This window comes from Macrosteles quadrilineatus, unplaced genomic scaffold, assembly GCF_028750875.1.
Source record: "Macrosteles quadrilineatus isolate MER2022 unplaced genomic scaffold, UCM_ALF_1.0 Scaffold_6__1_contigs__length_79288215, whole genome shotgun sequence".
Taxonomy (NCBI): Eukaryota; Metazoa; Arthropoda; class Insecta; order Hemiptera; family Cicadellidae; genus Macrosteles; species Macrosteles quadrilineatus.
The window spans coordinates 50,043,986-50,065,071 of record NW_026542599.1 but is presented as its reverse complement, the minus strand read 5'-3'; the positions used below and the strand labels follow the sequence as shown (position 1 = coordinate 50,065,071).

The window sequence follows — 21,086 nt, the reverse complement described above, 5'->3', positions numbered from 1 at the left end:
AAACATTTAGTTAAGTTAGTCTTTTAAAAATATAGTGTGTCATATAGGTCATATAGTGTCATATAGGAAGCTCCCAATAAATCTAAGTTTCAAATGAAAAAAAAAACGTGTGGTTTTTATTTAAGTCCCACTTGCAAATACATTAAATACAAGTACAGTTTTGAAAACGACTAACGGCTTGTTGTCTCCGAGTAAAAAATATATAAAATATGTAGTTACATTATATTTTTTTTGTAATACATGTTGACAAATTTTAAGTAATTTTTTACAACTTTAACAAACAATATCTCGGGAGGTCAAGAGTAAATAAACAAATATTTTTGCTTTCATATTATAAAAACATATTTACCAAAATATACTTTATCAAACAAAAACTTTAAGAACATCCCGAGATGTAAAATAACTTTCAAAACTTGTTCAATAACCGCAACGAACGCGAAACATTCGCTTGTGTGTAAACTTTAACGTTGGTTTCGATAAAATGAAGCCGGGATTATTGTCTACATCGAGAAAATATAAATGACATTTCAAACAACGTTGCGTTAATATATTACACATGAACATCTAGAGCATTTGCAACGTCCGGTAACCACGGTGTAAAGGTTGAAAGCGAGAACAGAGTTGTAGTTGTCGGAGTGGTGGTTGTTTATCACGAAAATATTCCACCTCTTATTCCGAGTGGGGGTATAACAAACCTCCCTCTACAACCACCCTATCACAACCTACCCTCACACAATCTAACCTTTCCCTACACAACAAACCCTTCCATTCCTCTGGCAAAAGCCATGTTACAACGTCTGCTATACAATAACCCCCTCACAACTTATCATCCAACTATAAAACCTAATTTCACAAATTTTCTTCTAACAATTTTTCTCTTTAAGCGTTTCCTTTAAAATACATACACTCACACAACAAGACCTCTCAAATCCTTCATCTGACCACAGTCTCACTGACTACTCCACCACAACACAATATACCCCAATAAAGCAATTTCTCAAAACATATCCTTTCACGACATGGCCTTTTACAGCACATTTTGTACCATTTTACGCAAAATGTACCATCTCAAAACATACTCACTTACAACAGACCCCTCACAACATATCCTCTAAAAACCTCCCACCTCATAACAAACCCTCTAACAAATTAAATTCCACCTCTTTTAACTTACCCTTTTACAGCCTCCCAATCAAAATATATTACCCATGACGTACACTCACAACATACACCCTCTCACAACCTTCAACAGAACACGCCATCACAAAACAACGTACTCTCACAGTATCCCTCTCATGAAATACCATCTCACAACGTTCTGGGACACCCTGTCAACCCCTCGCAACCTACCTTCAATACATCGATTTATCAACCTTCGACTCGCAATTGGATTACAAAACAAACTCCGTGCGTCGCCGACGGTCTCGCACTATTTGCACGATTCTTAGATAACGCCAAATTGAAAAGGCATTTAAATGCTAACAAAACCCATGGAACACTGCTGAAGATTATAAAATTACGCTCGATCGCGTTCTGGATATTTGAAATAGTAGAATGTCGACGAACTATTCTTTACATCAATTATCAATTATTTAAGATGGGGACGCCACTATGTGCGTATTTTAACCCAAACATGAGTGAAGGATGAGTGTAGAATGAGTGGCGCGATCTTGTAGTCTTGTTAGTGACTAAGGCCGACATTCCTTAGACACAGCTGTTAATTAATAGCCCATACAGCTAATGGCAACTAAGGGACCTACAGTTTATAGTGGAATCCGAACCACATTTTTGCCTTGATAATTACGAATTGGTCTAATTATCAGGATAGTACTGCGGATAGCAGTAGTACTCACCCGTGCGGACGTTAATCCACACCAGGAAGTATCGTATCCACAGTGCATGCCTATAAATATCCACAATTCGTGACCTCCTAGTAGCTGGATTACAGGACCCCTCGCAACCTACCCTCAATACATCGATTTATCAACCTTCGACTCGCAATCAGATTACAAAACAAACTCCGTGCGTCGCCGACGGTCTCACACTATTTGCACGATTCTTAGATAACGCCCAATTGAAAAGGTATTTAAAAGATTACAAAACCCATGGAGCACTGCTGAAGATTACATTACGCAGGATCGCGTTCTGGATATTTGAAATAGTAGAATCGACGAACTATTCTTTACATATATTTAATACTCGATTATAGATGTGGAACCTTGAACTTTTCGACAGGAGATTAAAATACCCCGCAGCAAACCTGCAGACTAAGCAAATTTACATCTACCTGGGTGGAATTTCACTAAATTATTTCCATAAAATTGTCAGATCTTATTCCTATTTAAATATCATTAATTTTAGAGAGTACTTAGGTTTTACTTAGGTTTAGGTACTTAGGCTGCTACAGGGAAGACAATAAGGTGTGGTTTGTATTGAATAGCATACTATAAAGTAAAATAAAAATTCCAAATTTCATAAAAATATGTCCATAGACGCAACAACAATTTATGTATTCTCCATAAGAATAACAAGGTAATTTTAAATTTACACTTTATTGAATTTTTTTCCGTAACTGCTAGGCATACTTCAATATAAATTAATTGTTTTTTGAGCTCTACAAAATGGTTTGGAAAGAAATAGCAAAATGTTATTGATGCTATATTAACTATCAACACTTGTATTAGTTTTTGCCAATTCTCGCAATCTCTCTTTTTCAATATAACCTGGGAAAGTAAAACCAAAACAAACTTAATTCGTAAAAAATATTTATCATACTTATATCTTAAGGTTGAAACGTTACAGACGTATTAACAAATGATTACTTTTTTTTACCTTGACAAGCTAGTAGTGAATATGACGATCCTCAAGGGCTGATTTACACCTAGATGGAAGCTGTAACCTGGTAAACATCCAGTAAGATGAGAGCCGATACAGCGAGCGGTAATATTACATGTCGACAAGGCAATACTTATAACCCGAGGGAATCGGATGCTGTTTGTGCTAAGGCCTAGGATGGTTTCAATATTAACATATATCAGCACTCAGTAGTATGCCTACAGTTATCATAATACCTTTGCAAGAAGTTAAGTACAGATACAGGTACAAGCTAATTTGAAGGTTTTTTTAACTGAATCACATTCACATCCTAGGAGGCCAGGTGCTAGCCCGAAATCGTTTTACACATTACGTCAGCCAAAAGTCGTGGCATTATCACTCAGAAAAATATTTGGCGGTTGGCGGGATTTGAACCCAGGACCTACTACGCACGACCACTAAACCAACTAGTTTTTCCACAATTTTAAGGTTAGTTCCATCTGTTTAATGGGAGCTTTATGTTGATCCCTATTTGTTTCTTGTCAAGTTTACCTGTTTACGAACTATTAACTCAAATCAAGCGATCAATTTATTAACAATTGCTTGTCCTATGGTTTTATAACGAAAGAGCACAATTCGTTTGATCTAACCTAACAAAATTAAACAATAATAAACAAATGTTCTTAAAATTAATGCAATCAAACGCCACACCGCTGTCTGCGCCGTACGTATTTTCGTAACGTTGCGCTGCTATATAGACGTTTCAGATCATACAATACGTCTAGCTAGGTCTACTTGCTTAATTCGAATTTAACGGGTTAAGTTACTTGTTCTTTGTTCTACATTGTTCACCAAACTGTTACGTGCTGCGAAAAGTAGTAGAGTTGGTCACTGGTTTTGAATAATAACTCACAAATTAAATCAAAAAGAATTTAAATAAACTTGACGTTTTAAAATAAAGCTATACTGTACTAACTTGCATTTCGCAGCACTAAACAAATTGGGATGTACAACAATTAATTAACTAATCATTTAAGATAACTGTGTTGTTCGGTTTTGGCAGCAACGCAAATTGTACCTTTCAGGACCAACGATTCAGAGACAACTCCATTTTACAACAACTCCATCTACATGACCCAAAAAAAAAACAAAAAAAAACATTGAATTGTAATAATATTTCTAATTGGATCTTAAGCCTCCAAAGACTTTGGAACTCCCAAAGAACTTTAAGTGAGGACAGTCGGACAGTTTAGCACGAGAAATTTCGTTTCATCTTTGATCTTAACGATCGTGTTAATCACTACTATACTAAATTTAATACGTACAAAGGCAATACACGTACCTAGAAAATGCTGATTATTTTAATTAAGACCTTAAGTTTTTTAGTTAACAATTGCCGATATTTATAACATTTAGTTACTTCTTAAAATAATTATTGTAACAAATCAATTTGTGAGGAAAGTTACTAAAATCTTCAATTTTTACAAGATTACGACTTGGTAGCTTAACCACAAAACCAGAATCATTGAGGCACCACGTCAAATCCATCCGGTATAATAATTTTTCAAATAGCTACAAACCCATCGGTTCTGAACATACAAGCCAACAATCAACAAATAAAAAACTAGAAAAAAAATCCCACCCTGAATACGTCCAAAATTATTCGCATCGTTTCGTTCCATCTACAGAAGCAACAGTAACGTAAACCGGCGATACAACAAAACAACAGGTATTGAAAGTGGAGTTGCCGATATAAACAGTGAGGGAGTGAGAGGGAGGGATTCTGCGAGAGAGAGAGAGAGAGAGAGAGAGATGTGGAGTGTGACGTCACCATATCGACCGTGGCACCGCCTGCAGTTGCACCTGTTTAGATGGAAAACTCTGGGAAAATCAAGTAAAAACTGGACTTGAAATAATGTCAATTAGCCTTGGCCAAGCAATTACTCGTATCTTAAGTAAAACGAGGGGAACCATTCGAAAATTGCGCATTTGTTTACAGTATTAACAGGGTTAGATTCCGACGCATAACGAATAATTCAATAGGTACACCTTTTAATTAATATATATATATATATATATATATATCTAATATATAAAATTCTCGTGTCACAGTGTTTGTCTGCAAACTCCTCCGGAACGACTTCACCGATCGTTATGAAATTTGGTGTGTAAATTCTGTAGGTATGCGAATCGGACGTAAACTATTTCCCGTTTCGAAATTCTTAAAAGGGCTCCGCCCCAGTGGCTCTGGAGTTTCCCATGTTAACCTTATGAGAAATGGAATTAATGAATCTTAACAGCTGTTTCAATTAAACAAGTTGGTTCTGTTCTGTGAAGGTGAATGAGCGTAGCGAACGAACTTCAACCTGGAGGCGAGTGAGCGTAGCGAACGAGCTAACCTGAAGGCAAGTGAGCGCAGCGAACGAGCTCATGATTTAGCTCCAACCTAAAGCTCAATCGGGCTTTAGGTTGGAGCGAACGAGCTCCAACCTAAAGGTGAGTGAGCGTAGCGAACGAGCTCCAACCCAAAGGTGAGTGAGCGTAGCGAACGAACTTCAACCAGGACGTGATTGAGCGATGCGAACGAGATCATCTTGAAAATTAAACGTAACGGTACTTTCTTTCCATCGGTCTGTCTTAGGGGAAACCTATAACTTAGGCGATACGAAGTTCGCCGGGGCAGCTAGTATATATATATATATATATATATATATATATTTGCTTGAGACAGTTATTACGTGAATAAGACTAATTTACAATTAAATTATATTTTTTGATATCACTATGTAGTACAGGTTATGGTTAAGAAAGTAGACTATTAATCCATTTTTGGAAACACTTTTTTCGCATGTTTTTTTATTTGGCTGTGGTTAAACATTCAACTAAAAGATCAGTATTCTTTTTCAAATTCACATTTAAATCGTTATAAGGGAAGTTGGTCAGCATTAATGCGTCTTTGGAAGAAAACTAAAACCAACGCTAGAGGGTGAAGCCCTAAAGGAAATGGTCTTTTTTAGTTACCATTCTTCACTCCACTAGATCTTAAGCTACACAACTAGTCGAGGTAGCACTTGTAATACTCGTGAAGAACAATCGTTCACATGACTTGAGATTCTTCTTCTCAGTCACATGTCTTCAGTTTTCACCAATCAAAAAGGTGAATTTAAAAAAATCTTGAAATTTGACAATATAGTCTAATATAAATATTCAATCAAAAATATAAATGTGACCTACCACTGGAGTGCATCGTAAGGTACCCAAGAGCTAAAACGATTAGAAAACGTCTACGAGCGAAATGGCTCCCGATGATCGGGCCTCCCCCCCTACTTTAAGGTAGATGATCAAACCACAAGAGGCTTTAGGAAAAATCTACTTTCAGTCTACTAAGATATGCTAATCTCACTGAATCTCCGCGTAGCAATCCGCTTACATTGAGCAAAACTGTCTTGTTTCAAAAGGCAGTTTACGTTTGGACGGTCATGAACATGTTAAGAAAGCGCTGACTGTCGTAAGCAACTTGAACCACTTACACATGTAAAAACAGTGGAAAACATGTTCATCCAACGAAACTGATAATAAAACCATCCACCTAGTCAAGAAGTGACCCAAAAGGAGGTGTAGAGTGCGTGAGCAGGTAACTAAGCGATTCCTTCAGAAACCTATTCAGGGGGCTTAGGGTGTTCACATTCTGACTCCTAGGTGGTTGGTGGAGTGGAAGGGGGGGGGAGGTCAAAATTTTGGGGTGTTCACTTATATCTTGAAAATGATGCATTGGAAAGAAATATTTTTAAATAATATGTTTTATATTCCTAACCGTTTTCGAGCTATACCCTCGAAAAAAAGTAGAAAAAAGTTAATTTACCTCAAAATATTCATAAAACTTTCATTATATTTGTCTAAAACTATTCATAAATCTAGTCAAGGAATATACACATGCAGAAAGCTCTAGTGATTGGGATTCACACCTGAACTGTGTCAAAAAATGATAACATCAATAATACATCTGGACACTTCCCCTACGCAAAGACCTGCCAGTTGTATGTTCAAGATATGGAAAATCTACCATCAAAAATGACTCCTGAAGAATATCACAAATTGCAACCAGCGGGTATTTTACTATGCGACGCTCTGGTCACTTTTGGTCAGGCGTAAGGTCAGAGATGACAATTGAAATCACGTTGATGCGATCATTCAAAAGCCAATGAGGCATCACACAACGTACTCAGCAAAAGGTTAGTTGGTATGAGTGCAACTCATTGCACTTCGCTTGAAGAGTTTTCCGGGGTCATATTCACTTCAAGTAAACAACACAAGGACATTGGACAGGCTCGCATGAGTAAAGATGCAGAAGACATTGTTAAACTCAATCAGTGGCAGACGAAGCAATATTTACGAGGGGAGTGGTAGTGGAAGACGAGGTGAGAGACGAAGTGGAAGAAGAAGTGGTGGAAGACGAGGTGAGAGACGAAGTGGAAGACAAGGTGGAAGAAGTAAAAGAAGAAGTGGAAGAAAAGGTTGAAGACGAAGTAGAAGACAAGGTGGAAGACGAGGTGGAAGAAGAAGTGGAAGACGAGGTGGTGGTGGAAGACGAGGTGGATATGGTGGTGGAAGACGAGGTGGATATGGTGGTGGAGGAAGATGTAGAGGTGAAAGTAGAGTTAGTTGCGGAAGACGATGTGGAGGTGGTGGTGGAAGACGAGGTGGAGGTGGTGGTGGAGGAAGATGTAGAGGTGAAAGTAGAGTAAGTTGTGGAAGACGAAGCGGAGGTGGTGGTGGAAGACGAGGTGGAGATGGTGGTGGAGGAAGATGTAGAGGTGAAAGTAGAGTAAGTTGTGGAAGACGAAGTGGAGGTGGTGGTGGAAGACGAGGTGGAGGAGTCCGTATTTTAGTTGTATTCCTCCACACAGTTGCACGGTAGCATGGAATTGGATATCCGCAAAACTAGTGTACTATACTTGCAGAAGAACTGATTCTTCAAACAAGATGATCTGCCAAGCCAACTAGAGGAGACATATGTTTGACGGTTGACATCAGCTTCAGGTTGACGGCTATTGTGTGTTATCAGTTACAATAGCGTATGTCGCCTCGTCACAGACCACAATGCGTTTCCTTGAACTTGTGACAACACAACACATGACAATATCAACTCGGTAGACGAGAGAGTGTTTAGTGTTATCTAATTATTAAACCAAAAGCCTGCAGTTTATGATATAAGAAGTACGTTTTTACCAACTACCTGAAAAAGATTTTAGCCAACTGTTTTAGTTAGAGAACTGCAGTTAAAAGTAGAAGCCGATGTAACGATGATTTTACGGCATTGAATATTTTACTTAAATAAGAATATTTCAAAGTAACAAAGTTTAAATAGTTATAAATACGCGTTCAAAGAACTCACGTTTAGTGTTCATATTGTTCCACGTTCATGTCGTTATTTCTCATATGTCTCCTGTGTTTTAAGGTTTACTTGTATGGTTTTCAGATGGATCACTTTTAAAGGAAATTTTGTTTATATTTAATTGTAACCGTATGCTTTTATACGCCAGTTAAGTTGTTTTGTTTCTTATCATATCTCAACTTCCATGAAACTTACTATAACATTATTTTTGTAGAACACGTTGTTGAGTTAAACACGTATTACATTTAAGTACTAAATACAGGGTGTCCCGGAACTCTATACCAATATTTTAGGGCATTGCTCCTGGGTAAGAAACATACCTAAATATCATATTTAAATTGTCCGGAAGTCCTTAGTTACTCACACAGCCGCCATTTTGTTTTTTTCAGTTATTAATTTTTTTATAAAGAATGGTTTCACGTGGGACGTAAAATGAAAACTTTGCACAAATATCAATGACAACTAGACAAAGCTACAAAAAAATTATGAAGATTTTTCAAATTCATAAAACAAAATGGCAAACATTTAAAATTTTGTTTCTTAAATAGCTCAAAAACCGTTGATTTTATAAAAATTTTAAATGGCCGCCATTTTGTTTTATGAATTTTAAAAATCGTCATAATTTTTTTGTAGCTTTGTCTAGTTGTCATTAATGTTTGTGCAAAGTTTCCATTTCGTATGTTTAACCATTCTTTAGAAAAAAATTAATAACTGAAAAAAACAAAATGGCGTCTGTGTGAGTAACTAAGGACTTCCGGACAATTTAAATATGATATTTAGGTACGTTTCTTACCCAGGAGCAATGCCCTAAAATATTGGTAGAGAGTTCCGGGACACCCTGTATGTTTCTTGAGGGACTATAACGGACATTTTCCACCACGATAGTAATGGAAACCGATTACTGCAGAAGTTGAAACGGGAATAATATAACAATACAATGTTGTATTGGTTTACTAATAGATTAGATGTGATACCCTTATGTACCACATCACCACAATAAAATTTGTTCATGATGTTTCGAGGCTGGAATCCTATATTGTCCTCAGGTGAAAAAGTACCGAAAAAAACAACTCTAATGCAAAAACCTAGCAAAAAACAACTGAAATTGAGTTAGTAATTGAACCGTGGCTGGTAAATCGGTTAATTGTGTTTATGAATGACGGAACCTCGGGATGAGGTCAAGGATTTGATGAGCAAAACCAGTTCTTTTGGTCGCATCACCTATACGTCATATCTATATATAGCGACAATACGTCGTGTCAAAGAATAAAGAAACAGGATCCATGCATTTATTATTTAAACATCTAGTGGTTTATCTACGGTTTATTCTATAATATCTTACTCTTTATAGAATTACTATTTATTAGCGGAGACTAGCGTCTTGGACGAGTTAAATTGGTACAATTTTTTACAGCTGTAGTACTGCAACTGGTTTCATAAACAAAATTTATTTAAGTAACAATAATAAGTGAGGAAATTATTTCGATCTATGACGATAAACCTTCCTACAGTAAACAGTGCCTGGCGAGCATGTTTTTGACAACTTGTGATTTACACGAACTCGTAATTAACATTGTTCAAGTCAAGTCGCCAGAGCTAAAGGACGCGGAATAGATGTTTGTTTTAAAACAACAGTGCCTAATTTAACGTTAGTTTGGACCAGGAATCTTTAAATGGGGTGAATCTAATCACCTCAGTTATACTACTTGGCTGAAAAATGTTCAAATTTTGTGCTCAAAGTTCAATAGACCCTTTGCTGTCCTCGTGACTAGGAATCTTGTCCAATTCGTGTCCGTCATTGATAAATGGTGTAGTTTATTCAGACAAAATCTGAAGGTTGTGACATTCGCGTTTGAACAAAGGTCATTAACTGGTTATCTAACGTTCACAGATGTACTATAACTGGCGCGCTGGCATTTCCAAGGAATTATACAGAACAATGAACCATCTAACATACCTCTTTTCACTGGACTATAAATAATAAAAGCCAAAATTAGTTTTAAAAATCATGAGTTTCTTTTTTACTGCTTTTACAATCGAAACAAACTATACAGAGCCATGGGTCGGCCCCCCCGGCACTATTACTTTATCAAAGGAATCGATTCCAAAATAGATACTATACCTGTATTGCAGCTTACTACAGCACAAAGGAAGGACTTTTTACTTTATAAAACGTAAAGTTATACAGGACGAGCGCAAGTTTTAATGACATGTGCGTCCAAAGGGTACAAAGTACATTCTCGCGACATACGGGGTGAAGCTATGTTTATGTAATGAGCACTAGAGGTAAATACTTTGCTGTCAAAGACATTCCCCGCTTCTGTCTCCTATCTTCTACCACGACCTGCCTCTAAACCTCAGGCTGATCACATACTGCATTACTTAAACAGATATACCTGAGTATACCAGGTGTACAATGCTGTCTGCTTGCAATATTGAGCGGAGCATATTAATCCAATACTTCAATGTCAATGCTACATCTGGTTATCGTAAATAGGATGTATAGTACTTGCAGTATCAAAAGTCAATGCTAAATTTAGTTCACGTAAACTATGTCTCCTTACAGTATCCAAGTCAATAGTACGTCTGTTTCTCGTAAATGGAACGTCTACTTGCAGTGGCTATTTTATTTACTGACATTTTAAAGAAAAATTCTAATTGATGCACGGTAGATACGAAGTTTGACAGTTTTGCTACTTGAGTAACATAAACTGGAAGCCGTCACTTGATTAAATGCAAAAATAGATTTATAAAAATAGTTAAAAACAGAAAAGGATTATCCCCGTCTCCATCAAGAAAATCAATACACAAAAATTCTACAAGATTAAATACTCAAGCAGTGCAATTCTAATGATTGTTACAGACATCATCTGATACCGGTAATTTTATGCGGAGCGGCGCGGGGCTCATTTAATTAAATCCAACCACTAAATACAATTTTCCCCTTGATAAGGCGTCCATACGCAAGACTCCAAAAGTGTAAAATTTTATTCACAAAGGATAGCACGAACGGTGACTATCTTACAAGTTACCTGTTGGTTTCATTGAGAATAACGATGCGAATACGTGTTTTAAAACGTTACAAATACAGTGTAAGATAACTTAGTGATAAATTTAATTGTTTGGTAAAATAGTGTAAGCCAATTAAGAACGTTTGAATACATAAAATATAAACTGAAATAAAAATTAGAAAACATTTAATCGACAACATCTCCTTCACATGCATTTATATAAAACACACACATACAAGATCCAAATTTCACAATAGAATTAAGAATTTACTTTTAGTAGTATCCACAGTTTATGGTATCTATAAGTATAAAAGAGGATGTTTGTATATTTGTTTGGCAGTGATAAACTCAGACACCGCTGAACCGATTGCCACGAAACTTGGTACTGTACATACGTGTAGAATGTCATGGAATAGGTTTATACACCATCAATTTCGTGATCCGTCCAATCGGCTCCGCCCCAGTGGCTCTGGAGTTTCCCATGTTAACCTTATGAGAAATGGAATTAATGAATCTTAACAGCTGTTTCAAATAAACAAGTTGGTTCTGTTCTATGATGTTCAATAGCATTAAAGTTACAAGGATTACCAACAGGGTGCAGCACTATTATTTCTTTTACATTTATGACAACAGCTAATTTGCAACCAAAAGGTGAGTGAGCGTAGCGAACGAACTTCAACCTGGAGGCGAGTTAGCGTAGCGAACGAGCTAACCTGAAGGCAAGTGAGCGCAGCGAACGAGCTCCAACCTAAAGGTGAGTGAGCGTAGCGAACGAACTTCAACCAGGACGTGATTGAGCGATGCGAACGAGATCATCTTGAAAATTAAGAAGTTAAACGGGCCAAAGCCCGCGGGTTACAGCTAGTTATGTTACAAAAATGAAAATTCCCAAGCTGTACGAAACATCCGTGTGACAATTAGAACAATCTGACACAATTCCCCGAATGTTTGGTGTTTTTCCTCCTGGACATGTACTGCACATAATCAACGCTGAGTTTAAATTCTTGTTTGCATTATTTCCCAGTTGAATATCTTAACTATGTAAACTGCCACAGGTGTGCCTGTAGAATAACCCGGTCTTACATACTCTAGCAGTCACTCCGCGGCGCGAAATGTCAATTAAACACTCGTGCTTTACGGATCATACGAGCTTGGCTTGCAAACCTTTACAAAAACAATATTTTTGACGTTGTCATACATTGTAAATGTGTTGCAACAGAAAATGATTTGACTTTGACTTTAGTCGTGCTTTGCAATCTAGGATTATCCAAGACAAAAAAATATAATGCTACCCAGTATTTAACGAATTATCACTAAACAAAAGCTGCTATACCCGTGCTTTGCAACGGGAAGAAAATGTAACCTAGAGAGCTATTAAAGTGGTGCTGATGTGTGTTTTAAAATACAGCAACTCTATGAGTTAGTTTGAAAATATAAACTGATTTAAAAGTGTAAACCTACTTACGTCCAAACACCTTAAGATCCATTATAAGAATATGACAACATACCTTAGTGTAGCAATAGCCTCAATTGCTTCATATTAATGCTTCATGAATGACACGTTTTACCATAATTCTTCAATTTTAGTCAAGCCTCTTCACATGTATATAAATAAAAAATGAAACTTTGAGCAATACTTTACAAAACGTATACAAACTCACTTTTAAACCAAACATAACCCTCCTCAATCTACATAAAGCATCACAAACATCTTTTTAGAGTAAATAAACAAACACCAGTTCATTATACTGAACAGCTGTTTCATTAGCTAAATTAAATTAGATCATTTAAACATTGGAAGCATGCCAGGCGTAGCCCTTTGGAAATCAGCCTGTGGGGCAGAGCCCTTAGGAAATTCGTCCATATTCGACAAAATTCTGCTCATCGCACTTAGGCAAACTTAATAAATTTTTTAACAAGCTGCATGAATCGGTAAGGACCTGCTCACCCAAAATCTTCAAAAACGAGGTAACTGCTTGGCTTTTAGACAATCCCTTCAATCTGGAGGCGAGTTAGCGTAGCGAACGAGCTAACCTGAAGGCAAGTGAGCGCAGCGAACGAGCTCCAACCTAAAGGCGAGTGAGCGTAGCGAACAAACTTCAACCAGGACGTGATTGAGCCATGCGAACGAGATAATCTTGAAAATTAAGAAGTTAAACGGGGCAAAGCCCGCGGGTTACAGCTAGTCTGTTATAATTGTACTGTATTAATCATATGACAATGCTCATTTCATGTACATTATCAACGGCAAATAAATCATTTCATTTCGAAATTTAAATCAACAATATTTTTAAAACTAAATCAAGGGGACAAGATAGCACTTTGTAACAACTGTGGAAAAAATCTGACTGGTGCTCTAGTTTTCTCGGAGTAGGCAGCGTAAATTGCCACAACTAAAATAGTTATCACACAATGGAAAACTATTCGGTGTGATTACTGTACCAAACGTTTGCAAACAAAAAACATAACCTACTGACTAAAACGGAACAATCCACTGCTTCCGTGTCCTGAGAGTGAGAATAATAAGACAAAGCCAGGATGTGGTAATTATCAACTTGTGAACTGAGCCACGTATATGGGGCGAACCATTGTATCGGCTATCTAAACTGCTTTATTTTACGGTGTGTTTGTGGGGTGAACAGACGCAACAAATATAATTTGAGCAAAATATTTTTGTTCATCGAAAATTGTCGTTAAAAATTATGTTTTATGTCTGTGTATATGTAATTTATGCATCCCGACCCGATGAACTTTTGGGAAACGTTTCCTTGATATGCCTGGTAAAGTTATTTTATTCTCCATCATTTGTCTACCAAGGATTTTGGAATTCTTCAAATAAGTCCTAAGGTTGAGCTTGGGTAGATAAATATGGCCTTAGTCTCTATGGCGGTTACCTCCCGCTATCTCCGCGTCCCGCCATCTCCGTGTCCCGCCATCTCCGTGTCCCGCCATCTCCGAATTTTAGAGTGACCCCTATAATCCTCCAATAATGTAATAATGTGTCCAATAATGTAGTAATTTTTGTTACTACGTGCGTTAAGGCTTTCCGTCCTATCCTAACCTAACATAACATAACCTAACCTAACCTAACCCACGGGTTAAATTTTCATTAAATCTTCCATCCACGGGGCTTTGCAGCCCTGGATGCAATGACAGCTAACAACAACGCAGGCAGTGACGGGATTATAAGGGTCACTCAAGAATTCGGAGGTGGCGGGACAGATTTGGGTTCGGAGGTGGCGGAACGCGGAGATAGCGGGAGCACACGTCTATGGTGATCAATGATAACAACCAGTCTTTAATTACTTCAGGTTCGTTTCTCACACAATGTTATCTAAATTTTTAGCTCAAAATAAAAATATATTTCCAAGAATTAGTTGTTACTATTTGGTGGCTCTACCTATGAGGTTTTATATTGCCCAATAATATAAATTCTCCTAGGTCACTACTTAAGAGCAGAAAATTCGCAATGAGTAGTGAGCGCAACTATTCAAGTACTCGTCATGTATCTATGTACAACCACTTTTTTTGTCAAACGCTATAAAAGGAAGGTCAATGATATCTTCAGCTTCGGAATATGGTTTCAGGTTTTATTAACGTACTTGGCTTTTAGTAAAGTGTGTTCTAGATTACAGAGAAATTTCTATATAAGCCAGTTAACGGTAATTGCACCTGGCTAAGAGTCAACCCCTATTAGACATATCAACAGTTGAAAAACGTGAAATGAGAGAATGTTTGGAAGCATACAATTTCGGGAAGGGTTGGATGAATCTCGGAGATTGTCGCAAAGATTTGTTCCGGTTTAACGATATGTTTCATGGTGTATACCGGCTGTAGTCGTTCAATGAGTTTCGTCGCAGGGGACCCCTGTATGAGGATCGTTTGCTATCTCGAGTCGTTAAGAGAATTGGTGAATCTGAATATTAGGTCATACCCTAAAACTATTAGTTATAGTTTGTACTCGCGTTGTGGTTAGCGGCGTGACTGAACAAGAGATTGCCAAGACGACAGAGGACCTCTTTCAGACGGTTACCTCCCGCTATCTCCGCGTCCCACCACCTCCGTGCCCCGCCACCACCGAATTTCAGAGTGACCCCTATAATCCTCGGTTACTACCTGCGTTAAGACTAACCTAACCTAACCTAACCCACGGGTTAAATTTTCATTAAATCTTCCATCCACGGGGCTTCGCAGCCGTGGATGCAATGACAGCTACCAACGCAGGCAGTGACGGGATTATAAGGGTCACTCAAGAATTCGGAGGTGGTGGGACAGATTTGGGTTCGGAGGTGGCGGAACGCGGAGATAGCGGGAGCACACGTTTCAGACTACCAAAGGCAACGGCAATAAACTCTGGTAGTGGAGTATGAGTATGAAATACGCTAATTATTAGCTAACCGTGTTTTTTTTATTGCGATTTTTTATTCATGATTTTCTCGTTATTTTGACTCAAGGAAATCACTACGTGAATTATGTACCCCTTTTGAACACCCTGGTATACGTGTTTATTTGTAATCGAAATACATCGTGTTTCATATCAATCTTCTTAGATTTTTTAGTACCTATATTTTACAACATTGATATTTATATGGAGGTACAGTATTGTGAGAATGAAAAATAGTAATTGTATTTGAGGTGCTGTTTAGTCATTCCTCTGGGAAACTGTTGCGAGCGCCGAAAGGAGATAAGGACTGACCCGGGTAGCTGATACGCCCGTGCGCCACCCTACGCTGGTTAAATTCACTACTTGAACCATAACCGACAACTATATTTCCCTGGAGACGGTCTGGGTGGCGGTGGCAGACGGAAGTCCACATAGTTGATCAGGTGCAGGTGCTCTTGACAGGTGGCGGTATTGTTACGACCACCTGTCACCGTAGTCAATGTGTGTGTAAGCACGCGCGCCTGTGTCACGCAGCGGTCGCTTATCTCGCATTCATCGCATTTGCGACACACGACCCGAAATCAAGACAATAGTCAGGCTGTCGGGATCGTCAAGCGTCTGTACAGCCTGCAGAGTGCAGATGACTGTGAAAATTGACGATGTCGCCGCGATTGCGGCAGAGGAATATGATTTCTGCAAGGAAGATATTTATATTATTATTGCTGCCATCCAACGATACCCCCGCTGCAGCAAACCTGCCGACTATTGATTTTCAATTAAATCTATTTAACATTAGGTTTAACGAGTACCTAGGTTTGCTGCTACAGGGAAACTAAAAGTGTATTATTCAGTAAAATATTAATAGCTTAGTATAAAATAAATTGCCAAGTTTTATCAAAATATATCCATAAACAAGCAAACTATAAAATTTTACAATATTCTCCATAAAAATAACATGGGAATATTAAATTAACAATTTTTTTTTTATTTTCTCCGTTACCAATAACCACAAAAACATTTGGATACACTAATTTTTTGTTTATAAGCTCTTTAAAAAGGTCTAGAGATAAATTGGAAAATTTTGTGTTTTGAAGGTAAAAAATTAGAAAACCCGGTTTTTACCCAATAACCCCCCCCCCCCCCCCCCCCCGTAAAACCCGTTCCCATGGTCCAATCACACTAAACTAAAAAAGACTCTAAATTGATAAACAAAATCAGTCGAACTAGGCTCCTTACTGTATTTGTGCTTTAAAAAAAATGTGTGATATATACTTTGGATCTGCGGTCAAGGGCGGTCCTAGACATATATTTTGGGGGGGCCACCAGGGGACCCGAAAAAATTTGAAAGTAACGTGCTATAATTAGTGGTTTTTAAGCTATTTCGATGAACTAGTTTAATGTGGTTAAGCTTCCCAGTTTATTTTTTAAAGGTACAAAAATTTTAAAAAATAAACTTTTATAATGTCATGTTTTTTTATAATTGAGACTTGTGGTTTTAACATCAAAGTAATACCGCAACATTACAACACATTCAAGCATGTTTGAGTTCAAAAACACCCTTTCAACTGGTACCCAATGAGCATGCTTAACAGAAATTGTCCAAAATCAGACCAAGATTTTGAACCAGAGAACTCATTTTATCCAAGAAGTGTTCAAGAACTTGCACCCAACACGACTGCATTATACCTGCCCAGCAAGCAACAGTTAACCTACACAAAGTACACTACCCAACTAACGTTCCCCGTTGCTGTACCGTCACTGCTACCCGCCTGAACAGTTGGTTCTCAGTGTTCTAATTTTTGTCTAAGCCAGTGGCATTTTACAAAGGGTCAACGTGAGAATAAAGTTTTTGTGCGACGTTTTAGTGGTTGTGCCCATTGTTGTGCCGGTAATTAAGTCCGTCCCTTCCGCATCTAAGTCTGAGACACTACCATTTTCTTGTTGTTTTGGGGCTAGCAACATACCAATTGGAATGTGTTATTCTTAAATATGATATCAGGTGCTCTAACTATGAATGATATTTAATATTGAAAGTTTTAAAATTTTCTACGGTAATCATTGTTTACTGTACAATACATTACTGTAATAACAAACTCCTATCGCTGAACTCAGATAAATTAATATTCAACTACCTTTCAAGCTTTGACTATTGACAACTTATTTTCTTTATCCAATACCCAATCCAAGTTTTCAACCATCTAGGTTAAAATGAATGATAACGTTAAATGCCAAAAAATTAAACAGGAAGAAAAATGGGGCCGAACTTCAAACGCCAGCATCAAACACTGTCGTTGCCGTATATGGCTGAAAGCGTCCGTCATCTGCCAATCTTCCCTACTTTTCATAACGTACAATAAATAGTCAGACTCGAACGATCCCAAGGTTTGGGTTAGAGTTTGTCATTAGTCTATTCGTTCGCCACAAGTGTAAAGACTACAATGAATCTCAATTTGGTAGAAAGATTTCCCCTGGGAAGATTTCCTATAGGGAATGAGCTATTACCGTAGTAGTGTAGTAGTGGTGGTAGTACTCATGGTAAGACATGGACCCGGGACCGATTTACTTTTTTGTTTTGAGGTCCCTAGAGACCAAAAACACCATCCGTTCAAATTCTGTGGTAGGCTACACAATGAGAACTTTACTTTTTCCTATGGTTTAGACTTTTTTTTTTGTTATGGTTTTACTTTTTTCCTATGGTCCAGTGGTAGAACATTATGGCTATGGTAGATGTACTATACTACAGCATGTACTGCTTAAAAGAGCCAAATTTTCTTGAACCGTGTCCTCCCCATACCTGCAATAGGTACACATTTTATACTTATATGCCAACCCTGTTCTAAGGACGGGTACTTTGCTAGTAGAATACATAATCATTCTATAGAATTCCTGATTGTATACTGTCTAAAGCAACCTAAAAAAGGAAATCGTGGCAATAGGATGGACGAAATCCTAAGGCACAAAGGACAATCAGAACGACAGATGACATAACTTAGGCCTACATTGGATTTTAAGTTATTTTATTTTGAACTGAGTTCTTATTCAGTTTGAATTAAACATCACAGTCACAGGTATTGCTACCACGCCCTTTTCAAATTTCAGTGCATGAAGAGGTCTGAGTAAATGGGGGGAGATACAATTCCAGGCCATATATCTTCTTCTTTGTACACGAGAGGGAACAAATCCAGGGGGGTACGATTCCACGACACTGTACCCTACACTAACCAAATAAGCCTGAGTTCAAACTGGAGGGTACTAATCCGGCCAGTATTGCTTTTTAGATGCCGTGGATTTAATCGAATCACTCATGCTTAACAATATCAAAGTTTTATGAAGGGGTAAAATTCCGACACCGACCCATACACACAGTTTTGGTTGAGAAAATTGAGTTGTCATCGTGACATTACTAACCTAGGGGTTTCCGCACCCTAAAAAAAATTAGCTCATAACCGGTAGGCCTACGGTATCTTTAATTTAGGTTATGACCAAAAACTTTTAAACAGAACACCATTATTTTCTTAACCATTAATAACTTGACTTAAAAACAATTTTAATCACTAGCCTACCGATAACTCTTGCTTTTGAATTAAAAAATGGTTTGAAAAAATTACTGTAGACCAAAAAACTTATGAAAAATCAGGCAATAAAAATTAAAACCATGCAAAATAAAATGCAGAAGCCACAAACCTGATGAAAATGGTGCAAGGGTGCTGCGCATGTCTTGAACACGCTTGTTCATATTCACTCAGAGAAGCGTCCACATTGTCAATCTACAACAACGTCTCACAGTCACATGCAATTCATGCAAAACAAAATGTGTGCAAAAATTGTAGGTAACAAAAATCACTTAGGCCTAAGTTTATTCTGAAATCTGTAGTCAGTAAGTAAAAAAATCAGCGTAGAGATAAAAAATACAAAACAATAGGCATGTCTGTCAAGTGGAAAAAACCTAGTTGGCAATGTGTTGCAGATAGCTCTTTCTGATAGTCCTAAATAAGTTGGGATAAATTTAACCTATCGTCTGTCAGCCTAGTTTTTAAGGATGTGAATTTTGTTGAATAAATATATCTTTATTGACACACATTTTACAGATTACATGGCAACAGCTACAAAATCAGGTGACACTGTCAACATAATAGGCTCTTAACTAATTATAGGCTGTGAGGCAGGCGAAGGACTCAGAGGGATTAAGGTCCCTTCCTTCCACCAACGCACGTACACTCGCCAGCCAGCGCCTTACATACCCCACAGCACATGGCCCGTGTGTGCGTGGCTATTTTAGGTGTGTCTGTGTGTGTGAGGGCTGAAATCCCTTAGAGTCCTTCGCCTGCCTCACAGACCTACTGTGCAGAGTTGCCGACAACATAAAATGATTTCTACACTGAATAGACTATATTTTATTGATAGAACTAACGAATAAAAACATAAGCGTTCCCACAATAGACGTAATCTCAACTACGGAAAGTTAATCAATTGACGTATTGGCCACAATGTATAATGTAGTAATAAAAATGTTAATTAAATGTATTAATAAAAATGAATTTTTTTCTGCGTGTGCTTTGCACAACACATGGGATTTTGTAATTAATTTCAGAACTGCATGAATAAAATTGTTTGAATTGAATTGAACTGACAATGGGGCCAAGGGCCAAATCCCTAAGCAGTCCTAAGATACCAAGCCACAATGGCATAGAGCGACTTCGGTTGGATTTACCAAAGTTATGTAACATTTTAAACCTCAAAAGCCTGTGATTTGATCCTGCAATGTTCTAAGTTACTTAAAGGTATAATTCTTGTAACATAACCGGTTAAGAGTTATACTAGCCAATTTTTAAAGCTCTTTTTACCTCAACATTTTCCCTGCATTTGGCAGTACCGGTAGGCTAATAAAGCAGATTGGAATCTCAAAAATGCATAATAGGGCGAATGGTCGAATAAAATTTCTAAGTTACAGGTTTACTTAACTTACTCGAGTTTTTCATTAGCAAGTCTTCGTTTTTTAAGTAGGGCCTAAGTCTTGTTCATATGTTAAGTTAATCAATATCAAAATGGAGCTGTCCGTTGGAATGTAAAATAGGCCTAATAAAAAATAAGTTAAAAATACAAATTTTGGCAGCGGTGGCGAGTGGCTCATAGGGCCTATTTAGTAAGCTAAGCCTACAGCGAATTAAGTTAACGGACAGAAAACAGATACAGTTAGCCTACCGGTAAATTGCATTATCTAATTTATGACATAAAAAATTGGTGTTCCAGGCCTATCTTAACTTAGTAGGCTAAGTTACTTACCAAAGAGGCAACTAATTATATTCACTAAACAAAAATGCCTACAGTTTAGTAACTTCCTGTGTTACAGCATCATCTACAGATACAATCTGGCTGCACTTTAGTTTACGTCTATTGTCATTCGAATAAACATATCGATCGATATATCGATTACTTCATTCGATAAACGGTATTAAGTTTGGTAAGTTAGGTTAACCTAACC

General features: G+C 37.6%; 1 protein-coding gene across 1 annotated transcript; it reads left to right on the top strand.

The window, feature by feature from the left end:
• Nucleotides 1-7,015: 7,015 nt before the first annotated feature.
• LOC128997518 (ring-infected erythrocyte surface antigen-like) lies at nt 7,016-7,559 on the top strand. The gene is made up of 2 exons (XM_054423158.1): nt 7,016-7,046; nt 7,186-7,559. Exons 1-2 carry the CDS (start codon nt 7,016-7,018, stop codon nt 7,557-7,559), a joined length of 405 nt encoding a protein of 134 aa, XP_054279133.1.
• Nucleotides 7,560-21,086: the final 13,527 nt, after the last annotated feature.